Here is a 24083-nt window from a genome sequence, read left to right on the forward strand (position 1 = left end):
GCTATCCAGGTATGATAAAACCCTTAAAGTTGATTCTGATGGGGGGAGAAAAAGCACATAAGGAGTTTCCCCTAACAACTAAAGTTACTTATAAAACATAACTTGGGAAGAAAGGAATATTACACACTAATCTTACTTGGAGCATAAATGCAAAAATCCTAAGCACATATATGGACACTTAATTTATGAACACAAGGAACACTGAAGAAAGACATTTTCAATAAGTGGTCTGGGTCAAGTGGACACCCACATGGAAAAAAAAATGTATCTGCACCCCTATCTCACACCATTTTCAAGGAAAATACCACATGGCCTATACATCTAAATGTGAATGAAACTTGAAGACAATTACCCAGAGCATGTCTTTAAGACACTAAGGTAAGTAAATATTTCTTAAACCAGGCACAAAAATGTCTAATTGTAAAGGAAATGACTGAAAACTGCATGAAAATTAAAACTCACGTATGCGAAAAGACATCGCCAAGAAAGTAAAAAGGCAAGTCATAAGGTGGGAGAGGATATCTGAAGCATATACATAGCTGACAATGGGCCTGTATCTAGAACATATTTTTTAAAAGTTCTAATAATCAATTTTTTTAAATGACAGACCACCAAATTTTTTAAAAACAGGCAAAGACCTGAAAAGACACTTTAAAAGAACATATCCAAATGACTGATAAATGCATTAAACAGTGATCTTCTTTATTAGTAATCAGAAAAATGCAGATAATAACACATTCACCAGAAATCTAAAGTTAGTAAAAATAAGACTAACAATTTAGGCAAGTAACAGTGAAAATATAGACTAATAGGAAGTTGCAAACAGTGCCAGTAAGAATATAAATGGGTACAACCACTCTGGACAAGTGTTTGTCAATATCAGTTACAGGTGAACATACCCTATGGCCCCAAAATTTCACTCTCAGACATATTCTAAGAGAATGAATACATACGCACACCAAAAGACATGTACAAGAATGTTTTTAATAGCATTATCCAAAAAAGCTACAAGCTGAAAACAACCCACAAGCCCATCATTAGTATGGATTCACAGTATAATCTATTCGTAAAATGGAAAACTATATGGCAATGAAAATAAACCAACTGTAGCCAGATCCAACAACCCAAATGAATTAAAAAAAAAAAATTAACTGAGAGAAGGCAGACACAAAAGAACACATACTTTATGATTCCATTTATATAAAATTCAAAAACAGGCAAAATGAAACTATAGTGATAAAAAGCGGGATCATGGTTACTTTTGGGAAGGACAGAAAAGGCAAGAATTAAAAAGGATTTGGGGAGGCTTCTGGATGATTATAATGTTCTACTTTGCCACCTGTGTGGTAGCTACATGGGTATATTCACTTTGTGATAATTTACACAGCTGCATACTTAAGAGTTACATATTTTTCTGTATGATGCCATACTTGAATAAAATTGTAAAATTATTTAATAAAAAGTAATTTCAATATACATTTTTAATTTTTTTAATGTTTTATTTTTGAAAGAGAGCGAGCGAGCAAGGGGCAGAGAGAGAGAGAGAGGGAGACACAGAATCTGAAGCACGCTCCAGGCTCTGAGCTGTCAGCACAGAGCCCGACATGGGGCTTAAACCCAAGAACCTTGAGATCAGGACTTGAGCTAACGTCAGGCACTTAACCGACTGAGCTACCTAGGCGTCCCTAAATTTTAAAATATATATAACGTAACATATATACATACATATATGCACATACTCATACACATAAATATATTACATTAACATCAATTCTCTCATTCACATAAAATAACGTACTTTACTCAAATGAAATTGTTAGCTTTGTAAGTAGAAAATGAAGAAGCACTCAAAATAATGCATATTCCATGTGCAATCTTGTTACCAAAAAATAATCGGTACTGGGAAAAAACTACGTGGTAAGAGACACAGCCAGATAGGAAGAGAGTTACGACAACAGAACAGACCACCACCTCTTAAGTGGTCTGGCTTTTCCTGACACCACCCTACACCACCAAAAATCTATCAAGCCTCCAGATCCAACCAGCAAGTTACAGGGGGTGAGGACAGAAGAATATCTTAAACCACAACCACAGGAAAGGAACTAGCAATATTCAGAATACGGGAAACTTTACAGGATAAACTGCCTGGCTTATTGAACAAATAAACACAAGGGAAAAAAAGTGTTGGAGGTACATAAAGATTTGGAAAGACTTGTAAGAACATACCAGCTAATTGCAGGACTTCATTTGGGTATTGATACAAACAAAAACAGACAAATACTTATGATGTTTAAAAGCAACTGGAAATTGGGGTGCCTGGGTGGCTCAGTCGGTTGACTGTTCGACTTCAGCTCAGGTCACGATCTCACAGTTCGTGGGTTTGAGCCCCGCGTCGGGCTCTGGGCTGACAGCTCAGAGCCTGGAGCCTGCTTCGGATTCTGTGTCTCCCTCTCTCTCTGCCCCTCTCCCACTCATGCTCTGTCTCTCTCTGCCCCTCGAAAATAAAGAAACGTAATAAAAAAAAATTTTTAAAGCAATTGGAAATTTGTTTTTTGGGTTCTTTGAAACAACTGGAAATGTGAATGCTGACTGGATATTTGACTTATAGAATTATTTGCAAAATATTTTTAACTTGTGATGACAGTATTATGGTCGTGACTGGAAAGAAACCTCTTTTTCAATTTCTGAATAATTACAGATGAAACATCATAACTTGGGCTATGCTTCAAAAGAATACAGGACAAGAGTAAGTAGGTAAGAGTAGAACATATGAAACTGGCCATGAGTTGTTAATTGTTGAAGCTGTGTAATGGGTACATGAAGGTTCATTATACTACTGCCTACTTTAGCGTATGTTTGAAATTTTCCATAATAAAAAGTTAAAAAAGACAACAGAAAAACCTTTCAAGCCTCCCTTAAAATGGGGACTAAAATTTGATAACAAAAAAATTTAATTGGAATAATATCTTTTTTTTAAACCTATTTTTTTAAGTTTACTTATTTATTTTGAGAGAAAGAAAAAGGGAGAGAGGGAATCCCAAGCCGGTTCTACACTGTCAGTGCAGAGCCTCATGTGGGGCTTGAACTCACAGAACCATGAGATCATGACCTGAGCTGAAACCAAGAGCTGGATGCTTAACCAACTGAGCCACCCAGTTAGCCCTTAAGTTTATTTCTGCAGGGGGAGAGAAAGCACAAGCAGGAGAAGGGCAGAGAGAGAGAGATAGAGGGAGACACAAAACCCGAAGCAGGCCCCAGGTTCTGAGCTGTCAGCGCATAGCTGGACGACATGGGGCTTGAACTCACTAACTGTGAGATCACGACCTGAGCTGAAGTCGGATCCTTAACCAACTTAGTCGCCCAGGGACCCCTGAAATAAGATCTTTAATAAAAATAGAAACTCTGAGAATTACTAAAGAAAAAAAGTACCTCTGAAGAAAATGTTGATATATGAGAAGCTTATTGATGGGATTTTTATTTTTACCGACCTGATTGATGAGACTCAGATATTCTTAATGTTCCTTTTATTTGACTACACTTTAAGAGTAGTGACTAGGGGTGCCTGGGTGGCTCAATTGTTAAGCAGCTGACTTCGGCTGAGGTCACGATCTCATGGTTCATGAATTCGAGCCCTGTGTTGGGTTCTGTGCTGACAGCTCAGAGCCTGGAGCCTGTTTCAGATTCTGTGTCTCCCTCTCTCTCTTCCCCTCCCCCGTGTGCACGTGTGCTCTCTCTCTCTCTCTCTCTCTCTCAAAAAAAAAAAAAAAAAAAAAAAAGAGTAGTGACTAATTCTTATATAGCTTTCTGTTATCCAGTACCTTGTATAGTATCTTTCAACAGGAGGCACTAAAAAAAATATTTACTTAATGAATGGATTAATATTTTTACTATAATCTTGCTCAAGCATCTTCCAAATACTGTAATGATTATTACTGCCTGGTATCCAAAAACAGTTTACCTGACATGGTATTTAATTACATATTAAATAGTACAGGGGTATATATATATAATCAACCAGTGTCCAAGAAAATTACAAGATCTCAAGAACTTTTTATTTAATTTTATTTTTTAAATGTTTGTTTATTTTTGAGAAAGATGGGGGCAGAGAGAGAGGGAGACGGGATCCGAAGCAGACTCTGTTTTGATAGCAGACAGCACAACGCGGGGCTCAGACCACGAGATCACGACCTGAGGCGAAGTCGGACTGTTAACCGACTGAGCCACCCAGGTGCCCCTCAAAAACTTTTTAAACGGTGATAACCTGCGTATCTTTTTGTATCTTTAGAATTTTTAAAAATTTCAGAAAATTGAACCTATTTAAAATACACACATGAAAGTAAACTTCTAAAACGAGTGGCAAATAAACAAATGTAGCGAGACTTACCTAGCAGGGGGAATCCCCCTCTTACAGAGGTCCACCCGCACTCTCTCTCCCACATGTCTATAGATCTCCACCACAGCCAACACTGCCGCATCTCTCACCTGCCAAAGAATTCAGAAATTTAAAAAAACAAAACAAAACAAAACAAAACACCTTAGATGAAACATAATAAAATACTTCACCTCAAGGCAACATTATACTCGCACACCAACTTGAAGCTCTCAGTTGGTTTTAATGCTTCTAACCCCCTGAAAGATTTTGGCAGGTCATTAACAAAAACCAAGAGGGCCTGCAGAGAAACCTCTAGAGAAACCTTGTAAAAGGTTCTGTAGAAACCTAAAACATGTAAATAAAAGCTATTAACGTGGCTTTTAAAAAACCTTCTATTTGTAATAAGCCTGCATAAAAGCTGCCAGTAACTGTATGATTACAAATCATTACTGCGGTTAATATACTTTCCTGGAATAAAACTGCCCTTCAAGAATGTGGTCCGAACCCAACAGTCAATAATGCGCAAAGCATCATTACTCACAATGGTCAAAAGATGAAAATCCAAATGTCCACCTATGGATGTATGTATAAAGAAAACGTGGTATACACACACAATGGAATATTATACAGCCTTAAAAACGAAAGGAGGAAGTCGGACAAAAGACAACACAGAAGAACCCTGAAGACGTTATGCCAGGTAAAACATGTTAAATACAAAAGGACAAATTATATGGTTCCACTTTTGTGAAATACCTAGAGCGTAACAACTCACAGGAGAAAAAGTAGTATGTGGTTGCCAGGAGCTGGAGGACTGGGGGGAATAGGGAGTTCTTGCTTAACAGGTACGGGTTTGGGAAGACGAAAAAGTTCTGGAGATAGACTGTGGTGATGGCTGCACAACAGTGTACTTAATGCCAACAAAGTACACACTTAAAATCAATTAGAATGGCAGGGGCGCCTGGGAGGCTCAGTCGGTTAAGTGTCCGACTTCGGCTCAGGTCATGATCTCGCGGTTCGTGAGTTCGAGCCCCGTGTCGGGCTCTGTGCTGACAGCTCGGAGCCTGGAGCCTGCTTCAGGTTCTGTGTCTCCCTCTCTCTGACCCTCTCCAGCTCACACTCTGTCTCTCTCTCAAAAATAAACAAACATTAATAAAAAATGACCAGAATGGTAAATTTTATGTTGTGTATATTTTACTACAATTAAAAGAAAAAAATGTGGCCTCAAGACAGGAATTTGGAAGATGGCCGTATTTTCCACGCCCAGCCCACCGCCAAAAAGCAAATGAAGAGGAAGTAAAACTCTACAAACCTCCAGGGGCAGAGCCAGGCCTAGTAGCAAGGAAAACCTTATCCAGGGTTATTCCAAATGCCCAGGCTGTGCCAAAAAGGTTACAGTCAAGATTCAACTCCACTAGGACGGACAGGATCCAGAATACTCCCCTTTTATGCCTAGCATACGCAGCTCAGGTAAATTTCTAACAAGGGATATACCACTGGTACAAACTCTCGTTAAACAGGGTTCTGTGGCAAAAAGTTGTTACGCAGCCACTTTCAGGAATGAAGAAATGAGGCTGACAACCTGTCCTCACGGTTAAGTGCAGGACTACGGAAAGGAAGGCTCTTTGCCACTCCATCTTTCAAACCCGAGAACTATCCTTTCAGCACCACACATCCTTAACGCCAAACGAGTGACAAACTTAAGCAACTGAAGTGAATATAATGTGTTCTCAGGAAGTAACTGGTGGATTTTAAGAGCAAAATGACACGAAATCTTGATTTCACAACCCCCTCCACCCTCCCTCTTCTTTTTTAAAAACGGAGTAAGAGCCCTAAGAAGAAGAGGTGGCCAAAAAAGTTAGTCAATGCTTGAATGTAAATAAAATTTTACCTGACTGTTGGAATCTCCAAATAAGACACACAAATGTGGTACCAACTTGCTGAGGACTAGCGGCCGAGCCCCAAAACTAAATAAAATTTGAAACAAAATAAAGAGAATTTGGTTTTAGTCAAACAGTAAACAAACTATACTTTCTTCTGGTTTGTATCAATAAGACGAATATGGTGCACAGCACGGGCACACATCATTAAAACATGAAGGATGTGAGACACAAGCAAAAACTAATTCTAAACAATGTGAAATATGCAAAAGTGAATAATCATGACTGACAATGAAAACTGTCGACACATGATCCAACAGAACAAAATGTTCAACCGATGGCACTCTTAAACCTAGCAACCTATCAATCGCTCATGAAAATTTGAGCTTTTGCTTTAAAATAGTGATATTTTTAGATGCTGTGTCTCCAATAAATTTGCATTCCAATAAACCTTTATTTATGTTTATTAATATTTTGATGAGGTCATGGGTTGAAAGCAAATGACAGGAGAGCCAAAAACCACAAAAGTTGTGCAGACTGAATGCACTTACAAGCTCTAGATGGCAGAAAGGACCACAGAGGAGTAAAAGAAAATAAATGAAGGTATAGTTAGAATAAAGGAAGTAATGCTACAGGAAAAGTTGAAAGTTACAATAGATCACCTATCTTGTTGCATAGAACTTGAGCACATAATCAAGAAACGGAACAAAAGCCCTGGCTCCCCAGTTTTTCGGACTGGAGTTGTGAGCTCTGTGTTATCTATGCTTCAGAGCTCTACATAATGCTACCCAATTCACCGTCTAGCTACCTGGCCGAATCTTGGTCAGTCTATGATTTTGGTAACTACCCACAGTGGTCTAGAAAACCTAGGTGGGGGAAATAGCTACAATATCTGAAATACCAGAGTTAAAAACAATGCCAAACTGGGTCCAGAACAGAAGATCCTAAGTTATACCAGCATTCCTGTTATATGACCATCTATTTTGGGTAGCAACTATTACTCAACTTATTTAAGAAAAAAAGAGAAACACTTATCACTGACTAGTTGTTTTAAATTAATATACACATAAAAAATTAACAGCCAAAGATATCAGATCAAATAAAAACTCCCATACCAGAGATCAATTAATAACTCATTTAAAATTTGTTATTTCCATAGCTTTCCTTGAGCTTTACAAAATGGATACTGTTTTTTCTTTTTAGCAAAATGAAAAACAAGTTGACTATTTTCAATAATCATAAAACTTACACGTTTAAGGTTTCAATAAGACATAGACACACGCCTTCTCGAGATCGAAAATTCTTGTGCTTAAAACCAGAAGTCAACTGTTCCCAAATGTACTATTTGAAGGAGAAGTAAACAAGAATAACAAAAAATTAAATTACTCATGCTTTAATCTTTTATCTATTCCCAACCTTATCACCAACTTTCATGAGAACTCAATTTTCCCATCAGATTTTACTTCTCAGTTTTTCTAAGCCAATTTGTGCTAGCAGCATTGCTCTCACCCATTTTCTAATATTATAATCACATTTTTTGGTTTTTATTTAATATCTTTCACTTTAGATTTCAATTATTCTCAGAAAAACAATGTCCAATACCTAAAAACCTTACAATTTCCATGCACAGAGAATTCTAAGCTTTAGAAACCTTTGATAACAATGCTACCATTATAAGCCCGGTAGTCCAGTAAGCATTCAAAATGTCTAATGTTGCCTGGCAACTACTACAGACTGTTACATGGAACAGGATTTTTCAACATTTTATAATTCAGGCTTTTCTCCTTCGGCACTGGATCCAAATACAGAAACATTATTTGGGTAAGTCATTTTATTGCTGCCTACTATAATTCTCTTTTGTAAAAAGGATACATAAACCTATACAGATAATCCAACTTTATTTTCCAAACATACAGTCAATTGTCTCAATCAGTCCTTTCTCTGCAGTTAGAAACACCATCCTTTCCATTTATTAAATTCATGCATGCATACACATACGCGCGCACACACACACACACACACACACATGCCCTTCTCTTCCTGGACTCTAGTCAGCTCTACTAATATTACTCTCTGCCAAACTTTCTAGAAGGTAACCTGGAAGTTTACCTGGAAAACCTGAAATGTGAATAAGCTGATGCAGCACCACCACCTCTGGAACACCAGTCTATATAAATACTTATATTTATGTCCAAAAACACACGTACAAGGATGTTACTTATAGTACTATTTATAATAACACATCAAAAGGGAGTTAAAATCTGAACCACTAAGCAAGTGCTGAAGGATACCCACCAAACTATTAGCAAGGACTTCATTCTAAGGTGTAAAATATCTCGGCCAACAGTTTATTTTTACAATTGAACACTCTTTGGATGTTTTTCTAAAACGTATGTAATACATAATTTTAAAACTGTATTCTAAGTGATAACACATTGCATATATTGTAAATTCTGATTTTTTCTACTTAACATGAGATATTCTATAAATCTTTATTTACATGTCAATTTATTTTCAGTCTCCTTTCAAAACATCTCCCTAAGGGCTAAATTTTTTTTTTTTACTATATTCATAACACACAAATCAGTGTCCTAGAATATATGCTTTATCTAATTAGTAACCACCTGTTTAAATAAAAAATTTAGTTCTTGTCACTGTAAAAATCGCAGTAATTAACACAACATTCAGTAGTTCTCAAAAGGAGCTTTCTCACTGAACACTGTATAACCTGCAGGTAAGAGAAACCAAAGAATAATATATTCAGCATATTGTCCAAGTAACAGAATCTGAGTCGGCTTTATAAAAAATGCCAAAGAGTAGAAAATAGGAAAAAGCAAAACAACACAATGTTAAACACCGACATTTTACTTTAAATTTCAATTTCTTTAGAGCATTAACAATGATTCACTGTTTCCAATTTCAGCTTCCATGTCCCTGGAGGCTTCCATGGCTCACTGTGATTACCATCTATCTATCCTGATATTTCACCACTGATTAGCAAAATCGAAATTTAAAAGGTAGGCCTACCATAGGTGCTGCTACTTGATCCATCAGCTTCAATATCAGAGTCTGAGCTTCGTCTCGAACCTTGTCTTTGGCATCTCCCATTCTGTCTATTAAAGCTACAATAACTAGAGAAAGGCAGGAGGAAGAGAGTAAATATTTATAATTCATCTCCATTATAAGCTATATTTTACAAAATTATAATCAGCTCGTTTCATAAATGAAAAGTTACCAGGTAAGCAAATTATTTTCTTTACTCATGAGTCCAATAAAAACTAACGGAGAAGGAAGGTCCAAAAGTATACTTACAGCATGATATCCACTTATGACAATGTTCAAAAAACAGGCAGGACTAAACACTATCCTATTTAGAGACGTGTGTGGCTAGTCAAGCTCTACAGATCAGCGAGGGAATGGTCATCCGAAACGTCATGTCAGTGGTAACGTCTGGTAGAGGGAGGGAGGGGTCAGTAGGAAATGCAGAGAGGAAGTAGCTACGATGGGAGAGTTCTGGTTTCTTGACCTGGGCACAGGCAGGTGTTGGCTTATGATCACACGTCTGACAGGCACTTTTATGTATGTATGACATATTATTCTGACAAAAATAAAAGCCTAGGCCCCCGGGATTACAGTTTTTCTCTACTATGTCCAAGACTGTGGCACTGTTTCACGCAAGGAGGCAAGAAAGGCGGGTGAGAGTCTATTCTTGGGAGAGTTTTCATGAAAATGGCTTCTGTAACTGTAAGTCAACAAAGAACCACAAAGAAATGACATCTGTTGAGGGTGAGGGTGAAGGGAAAGGGAGGTGAGGGCAGAATTCAGAGGGTACAGATTCTAAAGTTCACTCATAGGGCAAAAATCTCTCACAGTCAAAATTATCTTTTTGTAATCCCTTAAATCACCACTGCCCCTTGTGTGGTATTACAAGGTGTGAGGCCACATTACTCTCCTTTTGTCTTTACTTTCTCAGCTCCTAAAGGTTTACAGCAGTGCTCACCCCAAAAGGTGACTAAAAATTAAAGAGAGAATACATTTAAACAACTTAGAGTGAAGGGCACTAAGTAAGTACTCTGTGTCACCTGCCACCCCCATCATCCTCCATGTTGGACGGCAAAGAAATTAACTTGTTTCTCTTTTGACATGATAGCTATAGCCTTCCTTTCCCTGAGGCAGTGAAGGTTGAGGCCTAGTTTAAATAAGGGAAGGAAGAAGAAATAAGATAGAGAAAGGGATTTTCTCTCATTTATTTATACACAATTATAATTAAGTGTATACATAATTTGATGCAAATATATTCTACAATAAACACTGTCTACAATATAACAACCAGACTGATTTAGTAATAATAAACAACACTTAAGGAAAAAAGAAATTACATTATTTTTGGAAGAAAATTAGACTATAGTGAGAAGCCCACTATACCAAATGGAATATTATCCAAAAACCTAAGCTTAATCAAGGAAATGACTATAAGAGAACAAAGTTCTTGCCATAAAATCATAAGCCTAATCATGAGGCAACCGAAGTACCTGTCAGCTGGAACAATATAAATACTTCTCATCTTGCTTAGATGTATTGTTAACATTACAGAAAACCATTGACATCTGTAGGACTGGCTGTTGTGGGACTCTGGTTCTGATAGCTTCTGAGAGGCAGAAGATAGTAATAAACACTTAATAAATGTTAGATATTATTCCGTACTAAGCATTGAATTATCTCATGTCAACCTCATAACAGCCCAATTAAAGAGAGTAGGCTCATTTGATAGAGAAGGCCCAAAAGGATTAAATACCTTGCCCAAAGTCACAAAAATAGCAAGTTGAAACCAGGACTTAAATAATCCACACAATTAGGTCCCAGTTATAACTACTTCCATTTACTTGTAATCGATGGGTTCTATGTGTGTGTATCTGTGTCTGTGTGTGTTAACAATCACACAACAGGAGTATGAAAAAAAAATATCCACGGCATTCTTGAGAGGTGGGATTTAACTCCAAAAAGAAAATTAAAATGTTGGCCCAAACCAGGGCTCACTTCAAGACAAAAAACTAAACTTTTATAGAATATAAATAGCAAAAACAACTTGACACTACATAAACATTTTATTATAGTTATTAAACAAAAAAAAAATCCATAAATTTTTTGCATTAGAGTTCCTTTTTGATACATATTCTCTTGGTGTGAAACAGAACAAGATTTTATTCCTAGTTTTACCAGTTGTTAATTATTTAAGACCGTAAACTTCTCTGAATTTGAAAGTTTCCTTGTCTATAAAATAAGGAGGGGTGCAGGCCTATACCTCACATGACTAGTGACAGAATGACATAAAACTGGAAAAAAAGAAACGAAAACAAAACCCACTTGTGCTAAGCCCATAATAAGCATTTGGAAGAGTCAACAGTCTACCCAAAAGATCTGTACGTATTATAATGACCACTGAATTATCATTCAACGTGATGGATATTCAATAGATAATTACGGGACTCCAAAACAGAGCTTTTTACCGTGCAGCCAGGAAGAACCTGTTACACAGACTGGAACCTGAACAGTGAAACACCGAAGAAGTTCAAAGCACAGCTAGTCGTATGTCTTATTCTCTTAGCACTGTACGAGACACAGACCATCTTGCATTTTACGAGATGCAAGAGTGATGAGCAGGTAGCCCGATTATTCTAATACTCTTTCTGCAATTCCATTTTGGGTTAAAACTATCTGTTTAAAATTTGTAAAATATGAGATCCTTTACTGAATTCAGTTATCATAAAACCAGGGCTGGTGATCATTGTTAAATGTAAATCGGATATATTTTTTTGTTTGAAAACCTTATTTTTCCACAGTATCTGTGGCCACAAAAGACATTTTAAATATTTTACATCAAAAGAGCCCATACTCTTTCTGGAACTTTGTCTAAAACTGAACATCAATCTCAATTTTCCTAAAACATCTCTTCACTTTTAATGTAAAAAGATAAAAAAAAATACCTTTGATAGTTAATAACCTAAGTGTACCGAAAGACAGTATCACTCACATCAAGTTACATACATCTAAGATGACATTATTTAAAAAAAAAAAACCTTCAGGGGCCCCTGGGTGGCTCAGTCGGTTAAGCATCTGACTTTGGCTTAAGTCATGATCTCGCAGTTTGTGGGTTTGAGCCGCACATTGGACTCTGAGCTTACAGCTCAGAGCCTGGAGGCTGCTTTGGATTCTCTCTCTCCCCGCCCCCCCCCCCACCCCCCAAAATAAACACACGTGAAGGGCTCCTAAAGTGGTTTGGCTAAGGTACAAAACAGAGTAAAACAAAAAAGCTAACCCTGGGCTCTTCATTTAGTACCGTACCTCCTTAAGAGTACACAGAGGGGCACCTGCGTGGCTCAGCTGGTTAACCCTCCAACTCTGGATTTGGCTCAGGTCGTGACCTCACAGTTCCCAGGTTCAAGCCCTGCAGGCGGGTTTGAGCCCTGCGGGCAGGCTCTGCTGGGGATTCCCGCTCTCCCTCTCTCTCCGCCCCTCCCCTGCTGGCTCTTTCTCTTTCTCTAAATTAAAACAAAATGAAATATATACTGCCTATCTTGTGGAGCTATCATACAAGTTAGAAATAATGTGGGGATAATGTTTTATACACGTAAAGTTGATAAAGCCCAATATGGGTAACAAGTAGGCAATATACACTAGCAAAGCAGTGATGAAACTTTCGTTACACTACACTGACTCTGAATTAATAACAAGTTTGAATCTCACCAAGGAAAATGATGGACACTTGGGGTTCAAAGTGAAAATGATACTAATATTAATGTGCACAAATAACCATAAAGAGTAGATGAGAAGACAGAAAAAAAAACTACACATACAAGCCTATATACATATACGGAAAACACATATGAAAAATAATAAAAGCAGCTTAATGTAATTCATTGACTATTTAACAGTATAAGAACTAGAGAGTAAAGAAAAATTCAATTTTAGTATATGTGCTGCCGAAGAGAGCACTGAGCAAAGAAAAATTCAGAGTAGGTTGAGGTTGATCTGAAACGCTCCCAGACACCGAAACCTGAAGTAGGTCTTTGAAAGAGAAAGGACGGACCATGGGAAAGAGGAGAGGATTTCAGAAGGAAAGAGCAGCGCAGCAGAAGCACGAGCGAGTTGAGCCAGAACTGCCAGGAGCGAGCAAGTTGCTAACTAAAGTGGAGAGAGTACTTGCGGAAGACCGCTGATCAAGAAGGCTACCAAGACGTAGCAGGGACGTACAGGCTGAGAGAAGCGGACCGCCACCAGAGGAGAGCAAAACAGAGGTTCCGAAAGCAGGACAGTCCCGGGAGGCAACAAACTGGGATTCTGGTCCCGTTATTCCTACTACCTCATTATAAGGAGTCGGTGCATCAAACTCCATGCGGCCCTCCTTGCATTTGAAAAATCAGCAAGATACACAATACCTAGAATTACCGTCCGGTCTAAAATACGGTCTGTCACAACTAATAATAGGGAGCTACTATAGGGCAGGAGTCCCAAACATCAACGCCTACAGTCAGGGAGGTACGGGAAATGCCAGAACTGATCCAGCTCTAGAAAGGGCGGTACTCCAAGCTGGCGGTATTATAACTGCTATCCTCAGGAAGGGGCAAGACGACACGGGAGGACTTGTGAAGCAGAAAGCTCAGGACCCATACCAAAGAGAATCTAGGACAAAACTTCAGCCAACAAGGAAGTACCTGTGGGGGTGGACAAGCCCTAAATACGAATCTTTTACATAAAACTTCCTGATTTTAAACAATGACTCAAACTGTTTTAAGAAAATACCTAAGTAAAACACATATGCCTAGTTTTTAACATCTATCACAGGATTTTAAGCAGAAGACTGATACGGCAAAGAATCGGCCTTTTCAGAAGACATTCATGCAAAGAATGACCTGGAACCAGGTAGTGATTAAAAAGGGAACTTACTGAAGGGAACTTACTAAGATGCTTCTGCTGAAAGGATAGTTAGACAATAAAAATAAGAAACCAGCAGAATCTGGGGACATACCAAACATGAAGAAAAAGTTGACCAAAGATAATGAGAAAATAAGTGTGGGCATTAGGAAGCGTTAACTTAATCCATAAAAGAAAATCACGGACAGCTGCGATTTCCCTTAACTATTGCTATACATTAGGAACCCAATCTACTCGTCAAAGCGCTCCAAAAGGCACACGAGGGCCACTTGGGTTTAGGAAACAGGTCAGAGCCAGCACTGTAATCCCGACGACTGTGCGAAGAAAAGCAATGCACCACGGGCTCGCACCATACCGCAAACACACTGGAAGTGAGTGCGGCGCAAAGGGCGGCTGGCAGCTCGGGACGGCTCTACAAACTATTTGCGGGAAAAAAAAAAAAAAAAAAAAAAAAAAATTGAGAGTGTTTATAAAATGAAGTTTTAAAAACAATCTGACCAAAGTAATTTGGTCTATTGAATCTAATAATAAAAAATTGGGCCCTGTGGTTTTTTTTCCTTTCATTTTGCTGTATCACTTATTTTTACTGTATTTTACAAAATATTGGTCCTGTACCACAGAAGTCTAAAAAGCGGTGCTGTAAGTTATAAATTTTTAATGTTAAAAAAAGTAAAAGTTAACAGTAGAAGTTTTTAAGTTATGAAGTAAAAACCTATTAGCAGAATGTTTAATACGTCTTTTGCTTTTTTTGGTTTTATTTGTCTCAGAGGAAATAGAATTATTTTAATAGGCTTAAAATGTTTTATGTCTAGGCAAACTAAAATACTACGTAGTAGATCTCTGGGCTGTAGAAAATTACTTTTTTCCATTCACAGAGAACCAATTCTGTTAAAAACCATGAGAAAAAAATGCCAGTATGTCAACACCTACAACGATTTTTAAATAAAGTTAACTTACCCATTACTACATAGGACTTAAATCGTGTTGATAATCTGTCCACAAAGGCACTTAAAATTTCCAATCCCATTAATGATACCTACAGATAGAAAAAATTTTAATGAATACAAACTACCAAAACATTCTTTAGTATCAATATATAATCACTGACATATAAAGATCTTCATATATTACCAAGTTTTTGTTTTTTCTAAGATACATTTTATTTTTTTGTATTTTTTTAATGTTTATTTATTTTTGAGAGAGTGAGAGAGAGAGAGGGAGAGAATGAATGAATGAATGAATGTGTGCAGGGGTGGGAGGGGTAGAGAGAGGGAGACACAGAATCCAAAGCTGGCTCCAGGCTCAAAGCGGTCAGTAAAGAGCCGGGTGTGGGGCTTGAACTCACGAACCGTGAGATCATGACCTGAGCCTAAGTGTGATGCTTAACCGACTGAGCCACCCAGGCGTCCCTATTACCAAGTTTTTTTTTTTTTTTTTAAGAACATAAGGAGTTATGGAAACCAATTCAACAATAAATTTCATATTAAAAATTTTTTTTTAAAAATCCAAAAAAATAAGGAGATTGAAGTATTCAGGGGTAAACAGTCATGAGGTTAGGGCCCTCTACTCTCAAATGGTTCAATAAATGCTACTACTCCTACTAATGTATAAATATGCAGGAAGATAAAGGCAAAATGTTAATAACTGGTAAAATGGGTGAAGGGTGTAAAGGTCACTGACTATACTTCCAACTTTCTTCCTGTAATGTTGAAATGTTTCCCAAATGCAAGTTAAAAACTAAGAGCGCCTTTAATTACAGAGGAACTCCAGCTTTTATCTCGGATGGAGACTCTAGGAAAAATACCACTCCCACTTTACAAGAAAAAAAATAATCTGCAGATCTACAATTACTCTTAAATTCATCAGAAAGCTGAAGTTGTAGGATAATCACCTCGCCTGAAACTTAAGGAAAGACAGATGCCCCCAAGGGGAGATGGGACGTGAGCAGTAGGTCACATGTGGCAAAAGACAGAAGGAAAGCCAAGCCTTAGGACAAGCGGGCTCAGCGTTCCGCTGTACGTAGCTCATTGTTAATGGCCGAATGTGGGCCAGCGTGCAAATGTGTAATCCTCGCAGCCACAGACACAAAAGGAGGGACCCCATTTGCAGACTTTTTCTCCACAAACCTCCACCGGACACTATGACTGGAAAAGGGATCTATCTCTTGGTTGTCCGGGTCTCAGAAGAAGACAGCAGCTATCTCTGCAGGAAAGTCACAGACTTTTCCTTTCCCGTACCGTTTGTAAGAAACAAAGGTATGAAGCCGCTGAGAGAAAGACAAATACTGTCACCCCAGGACACAGGTAAAAACTCACTGCTACTGAGTAAAGAGAAAAGAAAAAAAGAGCGCCCTACCTCTGAGGGAGAAGCAGAAAATCACCCCGGGCTCAAATGTTTAAAGGTCTACAGCTGGGGAGGGGCAGGATCTCTAATAAAGCCTCATCCCCTAGACTCAGGGACAAAGGGCTCGTAAGGCTGAAGCTGGACCAGAAAACCCAAGAACACCGCCACTCCCCACAACCAGGCTCGCAAGAACAGCCTAGGAAGCAAGAGCACTTAATCACTGGAGGAGAAAACACGGAGAAAAACCCTCCACGAAGCACAGGAAAAAAAGGGAAGGACTAAAGTGTAGGGTGTTGAACACTGAGCACCTAACAATTTATCCCACTCCTGGGTCTGTATCCAAAGCAGGACACGGATACTCGTATGCCAATGTTCACTACAGCATTATTTGCAATAGCTAAAAGGCACAGGGGCCCACATGTCCATCAACTGACGAACAGACACAGAAAATGTGGCATACGCTCAATTAAAAATGTGGCCAGGGGTGCCTGGGTGGCTCAGGTGGTTAAGTGTCAGACTTGAGTTCGGCTCAGGTCACGATCTCATGATTCGTGAGATCAAGACCCACCATGGGCTCCACGCTGGGGGTGGAGCCTGCTTCAGATTCTCTCTCTTCTCCTCGTCCTCCTTTTCCTCAGGGGGAAACTCAGGGGGAAAAAAAAAAAAAAGTTTGGCCATAAATAGGACTGACTGGTACATGCTGAACATGAATGAACCCTGAAAACATTATAAGTGAAAAGAAGTCACAAATGGCCAAATGTCATACGATTAAACTTATAAGAAACGTCAAGAATGTCCGGAATCGATGAATTGTACACTTCAAATAAATAAATTGTATAGTATGTAAGCTATATCAATAAAACTGTTAAAACATAGTTGAAAATCTACAAATAGACTCACAGACTTAACAGACTTTACAGATGATAAAAGCAGTATCTCAAATCAGCAGGAAAGACAAGCACACTTGGTAAGATCTCACTTAAAAAGATCTATCCCTAAGATACACTAGCAAAATTATTAAAAACATGCAGACATTATTCATTGCAAGAGACCGGAAACTATCCAAACATTCATCAATATGAGACAGAGTCAATAAATTATGGTACATCCACACTCTAGGGTACTGTAACACTTTAAAAATAAAAATGACTACTCTCCTAATTCTGCTGTGCAGTAACCTCCATGATATACTGTTAAGTGAAAAAAGCAAGTTGGGGCAATGTGTATATACACAAAGAGGGCTATGAATAGACACAGTTACTTAGAAATGTTTATTAAAAATAACAACCATGAAAAACCAATCAGGAAAAAAATTAATCATTAGGAATAGGCTATAAGTAATAGAGAAAGAAACCAAGACTATTGTGAATACACCTTATTTGTAGCAATAACTAGTTTCACTGAAAATAAGTGAACCTAAATGTATACCGAATTATTATTATAACCACACAGATTTTCAAGTACAGCAATTTGATGATCTCTCTCCAGGGGGATAAACACTAAACACAACAACAACTCTGCAAAAAAGAAACTTCAATGCTTTTAGAAATCTTGTTGGCTGAAGGAGATAGAAGACATACAGAAATAGGAAAGACTGCAGTCCGGAATCTGAATTAGAATCACTATAAACTCATGATGTATTTTTCTTTAAAACTAAAATAAAACCGAACCCTATTCATCGACAAGAACAATGAGTCCCACTGGCACTCACACTGCATTTTCCACATACTCGTTCCCACTAAAAAGAACAAGAGCTTCTTGGAGAAGCGGCTGATCCCAGGGCAGGAGCAGGAAATAGGACATCTCACGATGCCAGACAGCAAAGATACTATCAGAGGTTACTAGGGTCGTGCCAAGATAGGACAGTTTGAATGTTAATAAGGATAATAAGCGCACCATCTTGAAACACATCAGATGTGCTTAAATACAAGAATTCGTAACGACGAGAACTATGTGGCCGATATTGGAGGATGCTAGAAGGCCACCCCAGTATTCTGACAATTAGTAAACAAAAGGAAAGAATCCTATAAATTACAGTGTACCTCAGAAATATTGTGGATTCTGTTCCAGACCACTGCAACAAAGGGAATACTGCAACAAAGTGAGTCAAGTGAATTTCTCCATTTCCCAGAGCATATAAAAGTCATGTTTACCCTGGACTGAGCTCTATTAAGCATGCGATAGCATCATGGCTCTAAAAAGTACACACCTTAATTAAAAAATACTTCATTGCTAAAAAAACGTTAACCATTATCTGAGCTCTCAGCAGGTTGTACTCTTTTGGCTGGGGGAGGGTGGTTGATGGCTACCGACTGAGCCGGGGAGTGACTGCTGAAGGCTGGGGAGGCTGTGGCAATTTCTTAAAGTAAGACAACAGTGAAGTGTGCCATAACTGGCTCTTCCTTTCACGAATGATTTCTCTGCAGCATGTGATGTTGTTTGACAGCATTTTACCCACAGAATTTCTTTCAAAATTGGAGTTGATGTTCTCCAATCCTGATGCTGCTCATCAGCTGCTCAAAATATGCAATATTTTAAACGTTTGCTGTCATTTCAACAATCTTCGCAGCATCTTCAGCAGGAATAGATCTCGTCCCGAGAAAAGCTTTTTTTTTGGCTCATCCATCAGAAGCAACTCCTCATTTGTTCAAGTTTTATCCGGAGGCTGCAAAGTCAGTCCCGACTTCAAGCTCCGTTTTTTTTAAGGTTTTTATTTTAATTCCAGTTAACATACAGTGTTGTGGGAATTTCAGATGTACAATATACTAATTCAACACTTATATCGCCCTGTGCTCATCACAACAAGTGCACTCCTTAATCCCAATCACCTCTTTAACCCATCAGAATATCCCGTGGGAAAAGGACAGTTTCTTCAACAAATGGTGTTGGGAAGACGGGACAAGAACGTGCAAAAGAATGAAACTGGACCACTTTCTTATACCTTACACAAAAATAAGTTCAAAATGGATCAAAGACCTAAATATGAGGTCTGAAACCATAAAAATCCTACAACGGAACACAGGCAGTAACTTCTTTGACATTGGCCGTAGCAACTTTCTAGGTAGGTCTCCTGAGGCAAGGGAAATAAAAGCAAAGAAGCTATTGGGACTACAGCTAAATAAAAAGTTTCTGCACAGTGAAAGCTCCACTTCTAATTCTAGTTCTGCTGCTGTCTCTACCACATCTGAGGTTACTTTCTCCACTGAACCCCTGAAAGTCATCAGTTTCTTCCAAACTCCTGTTTATGTCGATAGTCTGACCTCTTTCCAGGAATCACGAATGTTCTTAATGGCATCTAGAATGGCGAATCTTTTCCAGGTTTGTTCAATTTATTCTGCCCCGCTCCATCACAGGAATCACTACCTATGGCAGCTACAACCTTGTAATATGTATTTCTTAAATAAGACTTTAAAATTACTCCTTGATCCATGGGCTGTAGCACGGATATGGTGTTAGCAGGCACAAAACCGACATTAATTCTTACTGCACAGCTCCATTGTAGCTCTTGGGTACCGGTGCATTGTCATGATCCATAATATTTTGAAAGGAATCTTTTTTCCTTCAACAGTTCTCAGCAGTGGCTTCAAATATTCAGGAAACCGTGTAAACAGATGAGCTGCCCTCCCGGCGTTGCTGTTTCATGTACAGAGCACAAGGAGAGTGGATTTAACACAATGCTTAAGGGTCTCAGGATTTTCACAATGATGCGAGCACTGGCCTCGACTCAAAGTCACCAGCTACATTAGCCCGAACAAGAGAGTCACCCTGTCCTCCGAAGCCAGGCACCGATTTCTCCTCTGCAGCCGTCAAAGTCCTAGGTGGCGTCTCCTTCCTGATGCAAGGCTGCTCCGTCTACACTGGAAATCCGCTGTTTAGGCAGCTACCTTCGGGGGTCGCCCCAGCTGGGTCCTCTGAGGAACGCTTTGGGACTCCCGTGCTGCCTGTGCTACCTTGCTCCTTTCCTTCAACTTCACGAGCCAACTTCCGTGGCTTCCTCACCAATCTCGGGCTTCACGGAATTGAAGAGAGTTAGGGCCCCGCTCCGGAGGAGGCTTTGGCTTAAGGGAGCGTCGTGGCTGCTCTGGTCTCCTCTCCAGACCACCGAAACTAGGTCCAGATCGGCCATGAAGCCGTTCTGCTTTCTTACCCTTCATGCTCAGTTTCCTTCGAGCACCTTTCCTTTGCAGTCCCAAGTTGGCCGCGTGCCACCAGAGGCCTAGCTTCTGGCCTGTCTTGGCTTTTGACTTGCCTTCCTGAGCTTAATCACCGCTAGCTCTGGATTCAGTGTCAGACCCACGCAACGCCTTCTTTCACTTGAACACGTAGAAGCCGTTGTGCAGCTATTAATTGGCCTCACTTCAACACGGCTGTGTGTCCAGGAACAGGGAGGTCTGGGGGGAAGGAGAGAGACGGGGAGCAGCTGCTCACTGGAGCAGTCAGCACCACTGCGTGTAGAGACTGAGTTGGCCTTCTCAAATGGGCGTGGTTCATGGTGCTCCCTAACAATTACGATAGAGCAATTGTAACATCTGAACGTACTGACCACAGACCATCATGACATACTGTAACCAGAAAAGCCTGAAATATTGCCAGGATTTATCAAAATGTGATACACAGATAACAAAGTGACCAAGTGCCACTGGGAAAATGGCAGCAGTAGACACGTTTCATGCCTGGTCACCGCAAACCTTCAACTTGCACAATAAAGCAAAGCACAACAAAATCAGGGACGCCCGCCTTTCTATTACAAACTATGCCAATGAAATAGAAGTGGAGGCCGGGGCGGGCGCCTGGGTGGCTCAGTGGGTTAAACATCAGACTCGATTCTGCTCAGATTATGACCTCATGGTCGTGAGATCTGCGTGAGGCTCTGTGCTGAACGTGGAGCCTGCCTAGGACTCTCTCTCTCTTCCTCCCCCTCCGCCTTCCACCTCCCCTCAAAATAACTAAATAAACGTTTTTTAAAAAAGGACTAAATGGGAAGTTTCTCTGTACAAAGCATCCTAGTTAATAGGTGACAGAATGACAATTAGAATATCACTGTACAAGCCCTAACGAGTTAAGAGATCTAAGCACCGAACATTAATGATTGCTAACATCATAAAAAGATACTGGCAGACCTTATGTGCCTTCTTGACATTATGTGCCTCCTGAGGGGGAAGAAAAAGAGAGGTTGAAACTGATCAAGCTTTAGGTCCAACTACCAACTTATAGTAAAATACAGAGGAACTAACACTACAGGAGTGAAATCAGCAAAATCACAACTTGTGAAACTCCACAAATAAAGTCCAAGAATTTTTTAAAAGAATCTTAAAAACGAGTTTTTAACAGAGGTAGAAACAAACTCAGAGACTTAATAAACACGTTAACTGAGGGATGGCCTCCCAAAGGTGTTCACATCCTAACCTCCAGGACCTTACGCGGTAAAAAGAACTTTAAAGGTGTGGTAAAGATCTTAAAACGGGGAAATTACTCTGGATTATCCTGGGCCCAATATATCACAAGATCCCACACGAGAGAGAGGCGGGAGGTTAAGCAGAGATGTGGGTACAAAACCGGCAGTCAGAAAGATCTGAAGGTGCAGGGCCCCAGGGTGGCTCAGCACTGAGGTATCTGTTAAGATCTTTTGCTCATTGTAAAAATCGGATTGTTCATTTTCTTATTGTTGGCTTTTGAGAATTCTTTATTTCGGGGGCGCCTGGGTGGCTCAGTCGGTCGAGTGTCCGACTTCAGCTCAGGTCACGATGTCACAGTCCGTGGGTTCGCGCCCCGCGTCGGGCTCTGTGCTGACAGCTCGGAGCCTGGAGCCGGCTTTGGATTCTGTGTCTCCCTCTCTCTCTGCCCCTCCACCACTCCTGCTCTGTCTCTCAAAAATAAAAACATTTTTAAAAAATAAAAAAAATAAACAAAACCCACAAAGATTTGAAGGTGCTATACTGCTGGCTTTGAAGATGGAAGAAGGGGCCATAAGCTAAGAAATGGCACGCAATTTCCAGAATCTGGAAAACTCTCTCCTCTGAGTTCTCCAGAAGAATACAGTCTTGCTGAAACCTTGATTTTTATCCCAATAAAATCCATTCCGTACCTCTCACCTTCAAAACGCTAAGAAAATAAATGTACTATATGTTGCTTTAGGCTACTAAGTGTGTAGTAATTTGTTACAGCAGCAACAGGAAACTAATGTATTAAACATGATGTGGAAATCTTATTTGGATCCTGATTTTTCTTATAATAACGAATTTAAAAATTTGTATGACTTTTTTTTTAATGTTTATTTACTTTTGAGACAAAGAGAGACAGAGCATGAATGGGGGAGGGGCAGAGACAGAGGGAGACACAGAATCCGAAGCAGGCTCCAGGCCCCGAGCTGTCAGCACACAGCCTGACGCGGGGCTCAAACCCACAAAATGTGAGAATATGAGCTGAGCCAAAGTCACATGCTCAACAGACTGAGCCACCCAGGCGCCCCATATGATGTTTTTGAAAATTAGAAATTTGACCCTGCATATTTAATACCAAAGAATTAGCTTTTTACATGTGTTAATGGTAGTGAGGTTATGGTAACAATTTTTTTTCAAGAACACTTATCTTTGAGACACTAACTAGAAAGTCTTATTGACGAAACACTGTATCTGTGATTGATGACAAAGTAACGAGCATAATTAGCCATGGACTGGTGTTGTGGGTGGGTCTATTTATTCTGTCTACCTTTAGATATGTTAAAAATCCTTCATAGCTAAAAGTTAAAAATTACAGTAAGTGTGATTGCTCATGGTGAAATTGCTCTTGAAACAAAGGACAATTCAAGGCCCACACTCTTTCACTCAACCTCATCCTAAGAGTCTTAGCCAAATGCACCCAAACCAAGCAAAACTAAATAAATGGAAAGAAGAAGCAAAACTATCATTATGGTCTGGATTTTACAGTAGTCCCTACTCATCCCCAGTTTCGCTTTCTATAGCCTCAGTTACCCAAGGTCAGCTGTGATTTGGAAGCAGATAATTCTCATCAGAAGGTCAACAGTAGCCTAACACAATGCCACACGATTACAACGCCCACATCATTAACCTCCCTTCATCTCATCACTTTATTATCGCACATCATCACAGGAAGGGAGAGTACGGTACAAGGAGATTTTAAGAGAGACCACATTCACGTAACTTTTATTGTATTATGTTGTTATAAATGTTCTGTTTTATTATTAATGTTAATCTTTTATGGTGCCTAACATAAATTAAACTTTACCATAGACATGTATTTACATGGAAAAACACAGTAGATACAGGTTCTAGCTGCCGTTTCTGGCATCTGCTGGGAGTCTTGGAAACAGATTCCTCATGGATGAGAAGGGACTACCATATGTACAGAAAACCTAAAAGAATCCACAAATTGCAGAAAAAAAAATGTTCTGAATTGTAAGTAGGCTGGCCATAAAAAGTAATACACAAAATGCCATTTCATTTCAATATATCAGAAAGCAAAAATATAAACATATATTAAATATATAAATACAAAAGCATAACAATAAAATGTTACAAATATGAAAGCAAAATAACATT

At 39.2% G+C, this 24083-nt stretch overlaps 2 protein-coding genes across 29 annotated transcripts in view; one reads left to right on the forward strand and one right to left on the reverse strand.

Annotated features, from left to right (window-relative positions):
- Window positions 1–24083, reverse strand: part of CLASP2 (cytoplasmic linker associated protein 2) — a 180412-nt gene that overhangs the window by 150803 nt on the left and 5526 nt on the right. For all 12 annotated transcript variants that reach the window (XM_042957091.1, XM_042957085.1, XM_042957089.1 and 9 more), the window contains exons 2-6: window positions 15139–15217; window positions 9277–9380; window positions 7499–7590; window positions 6261–6336; window positions 4385–4482 (exon numbers count right to left, since the gene is read on the reverse strand). In XM_042957091.1, coding sequence (XP_042813025.1) covers window positions 4385–4482; window positions 6261–6336; window positions 7499–7590; window positions 9277–9380; window positions 15139–15217 — 449 coding nt within the window. The remainder of the gene's footprint in view (window positions 1–4384; window positions 4483–6260; window positions 6337–7498; window positions 7591–9276; window positions 9381–15138; window positions 15218–24083) is intronic.
- Window positions 1–24083, forward strand: part of LOC122230731 — an 80002-nt gene that overhangs the window by 33806 nt on the left and 22113 nt on the right. For 6 of the 17 annotated variants that reach the window (XR_006207789.1, XR_006207788.1, XR_006207787.1 and 3 more), the window contains 2 exons: window positions 2699–2754; window positions 9173–9266. Coding sequence is in view for 7 of the 17 variants with exons in the window: in XM_042957097.1 (XP_042813031.1) it covers window positions 2699–2746; window positions 9173–9229 (105 nt within the window). In the remaining 10 variants the exon portion in view is untranslated. Of the gene's footprint in view, window positions 1–2698; window positions 2755–9172; window positions 9386–11763; window positions 12048–24083 lie in introns of those variants that run through there. The other 11 variants (XR_006207795.1, XM_042957094.1, XM_042957098.1 and 8 more) reach the window with 8 other exon arrangements.

This window comes from Panthera tigris, chromosome C2, assembly GCF_018350195.1.
Source record: "Panthera tigris isolate Pti1 chromosome C2, P.tigris_Pti1_mat1.1, whole genome shotgun sequence".
Taxonomy (NCBI): domain Eukaryota; kingdom Metazoa; phylum Chordata; class Mammalia; order Carnivora; family Felidae; genus Panthera; species Panthera tigris.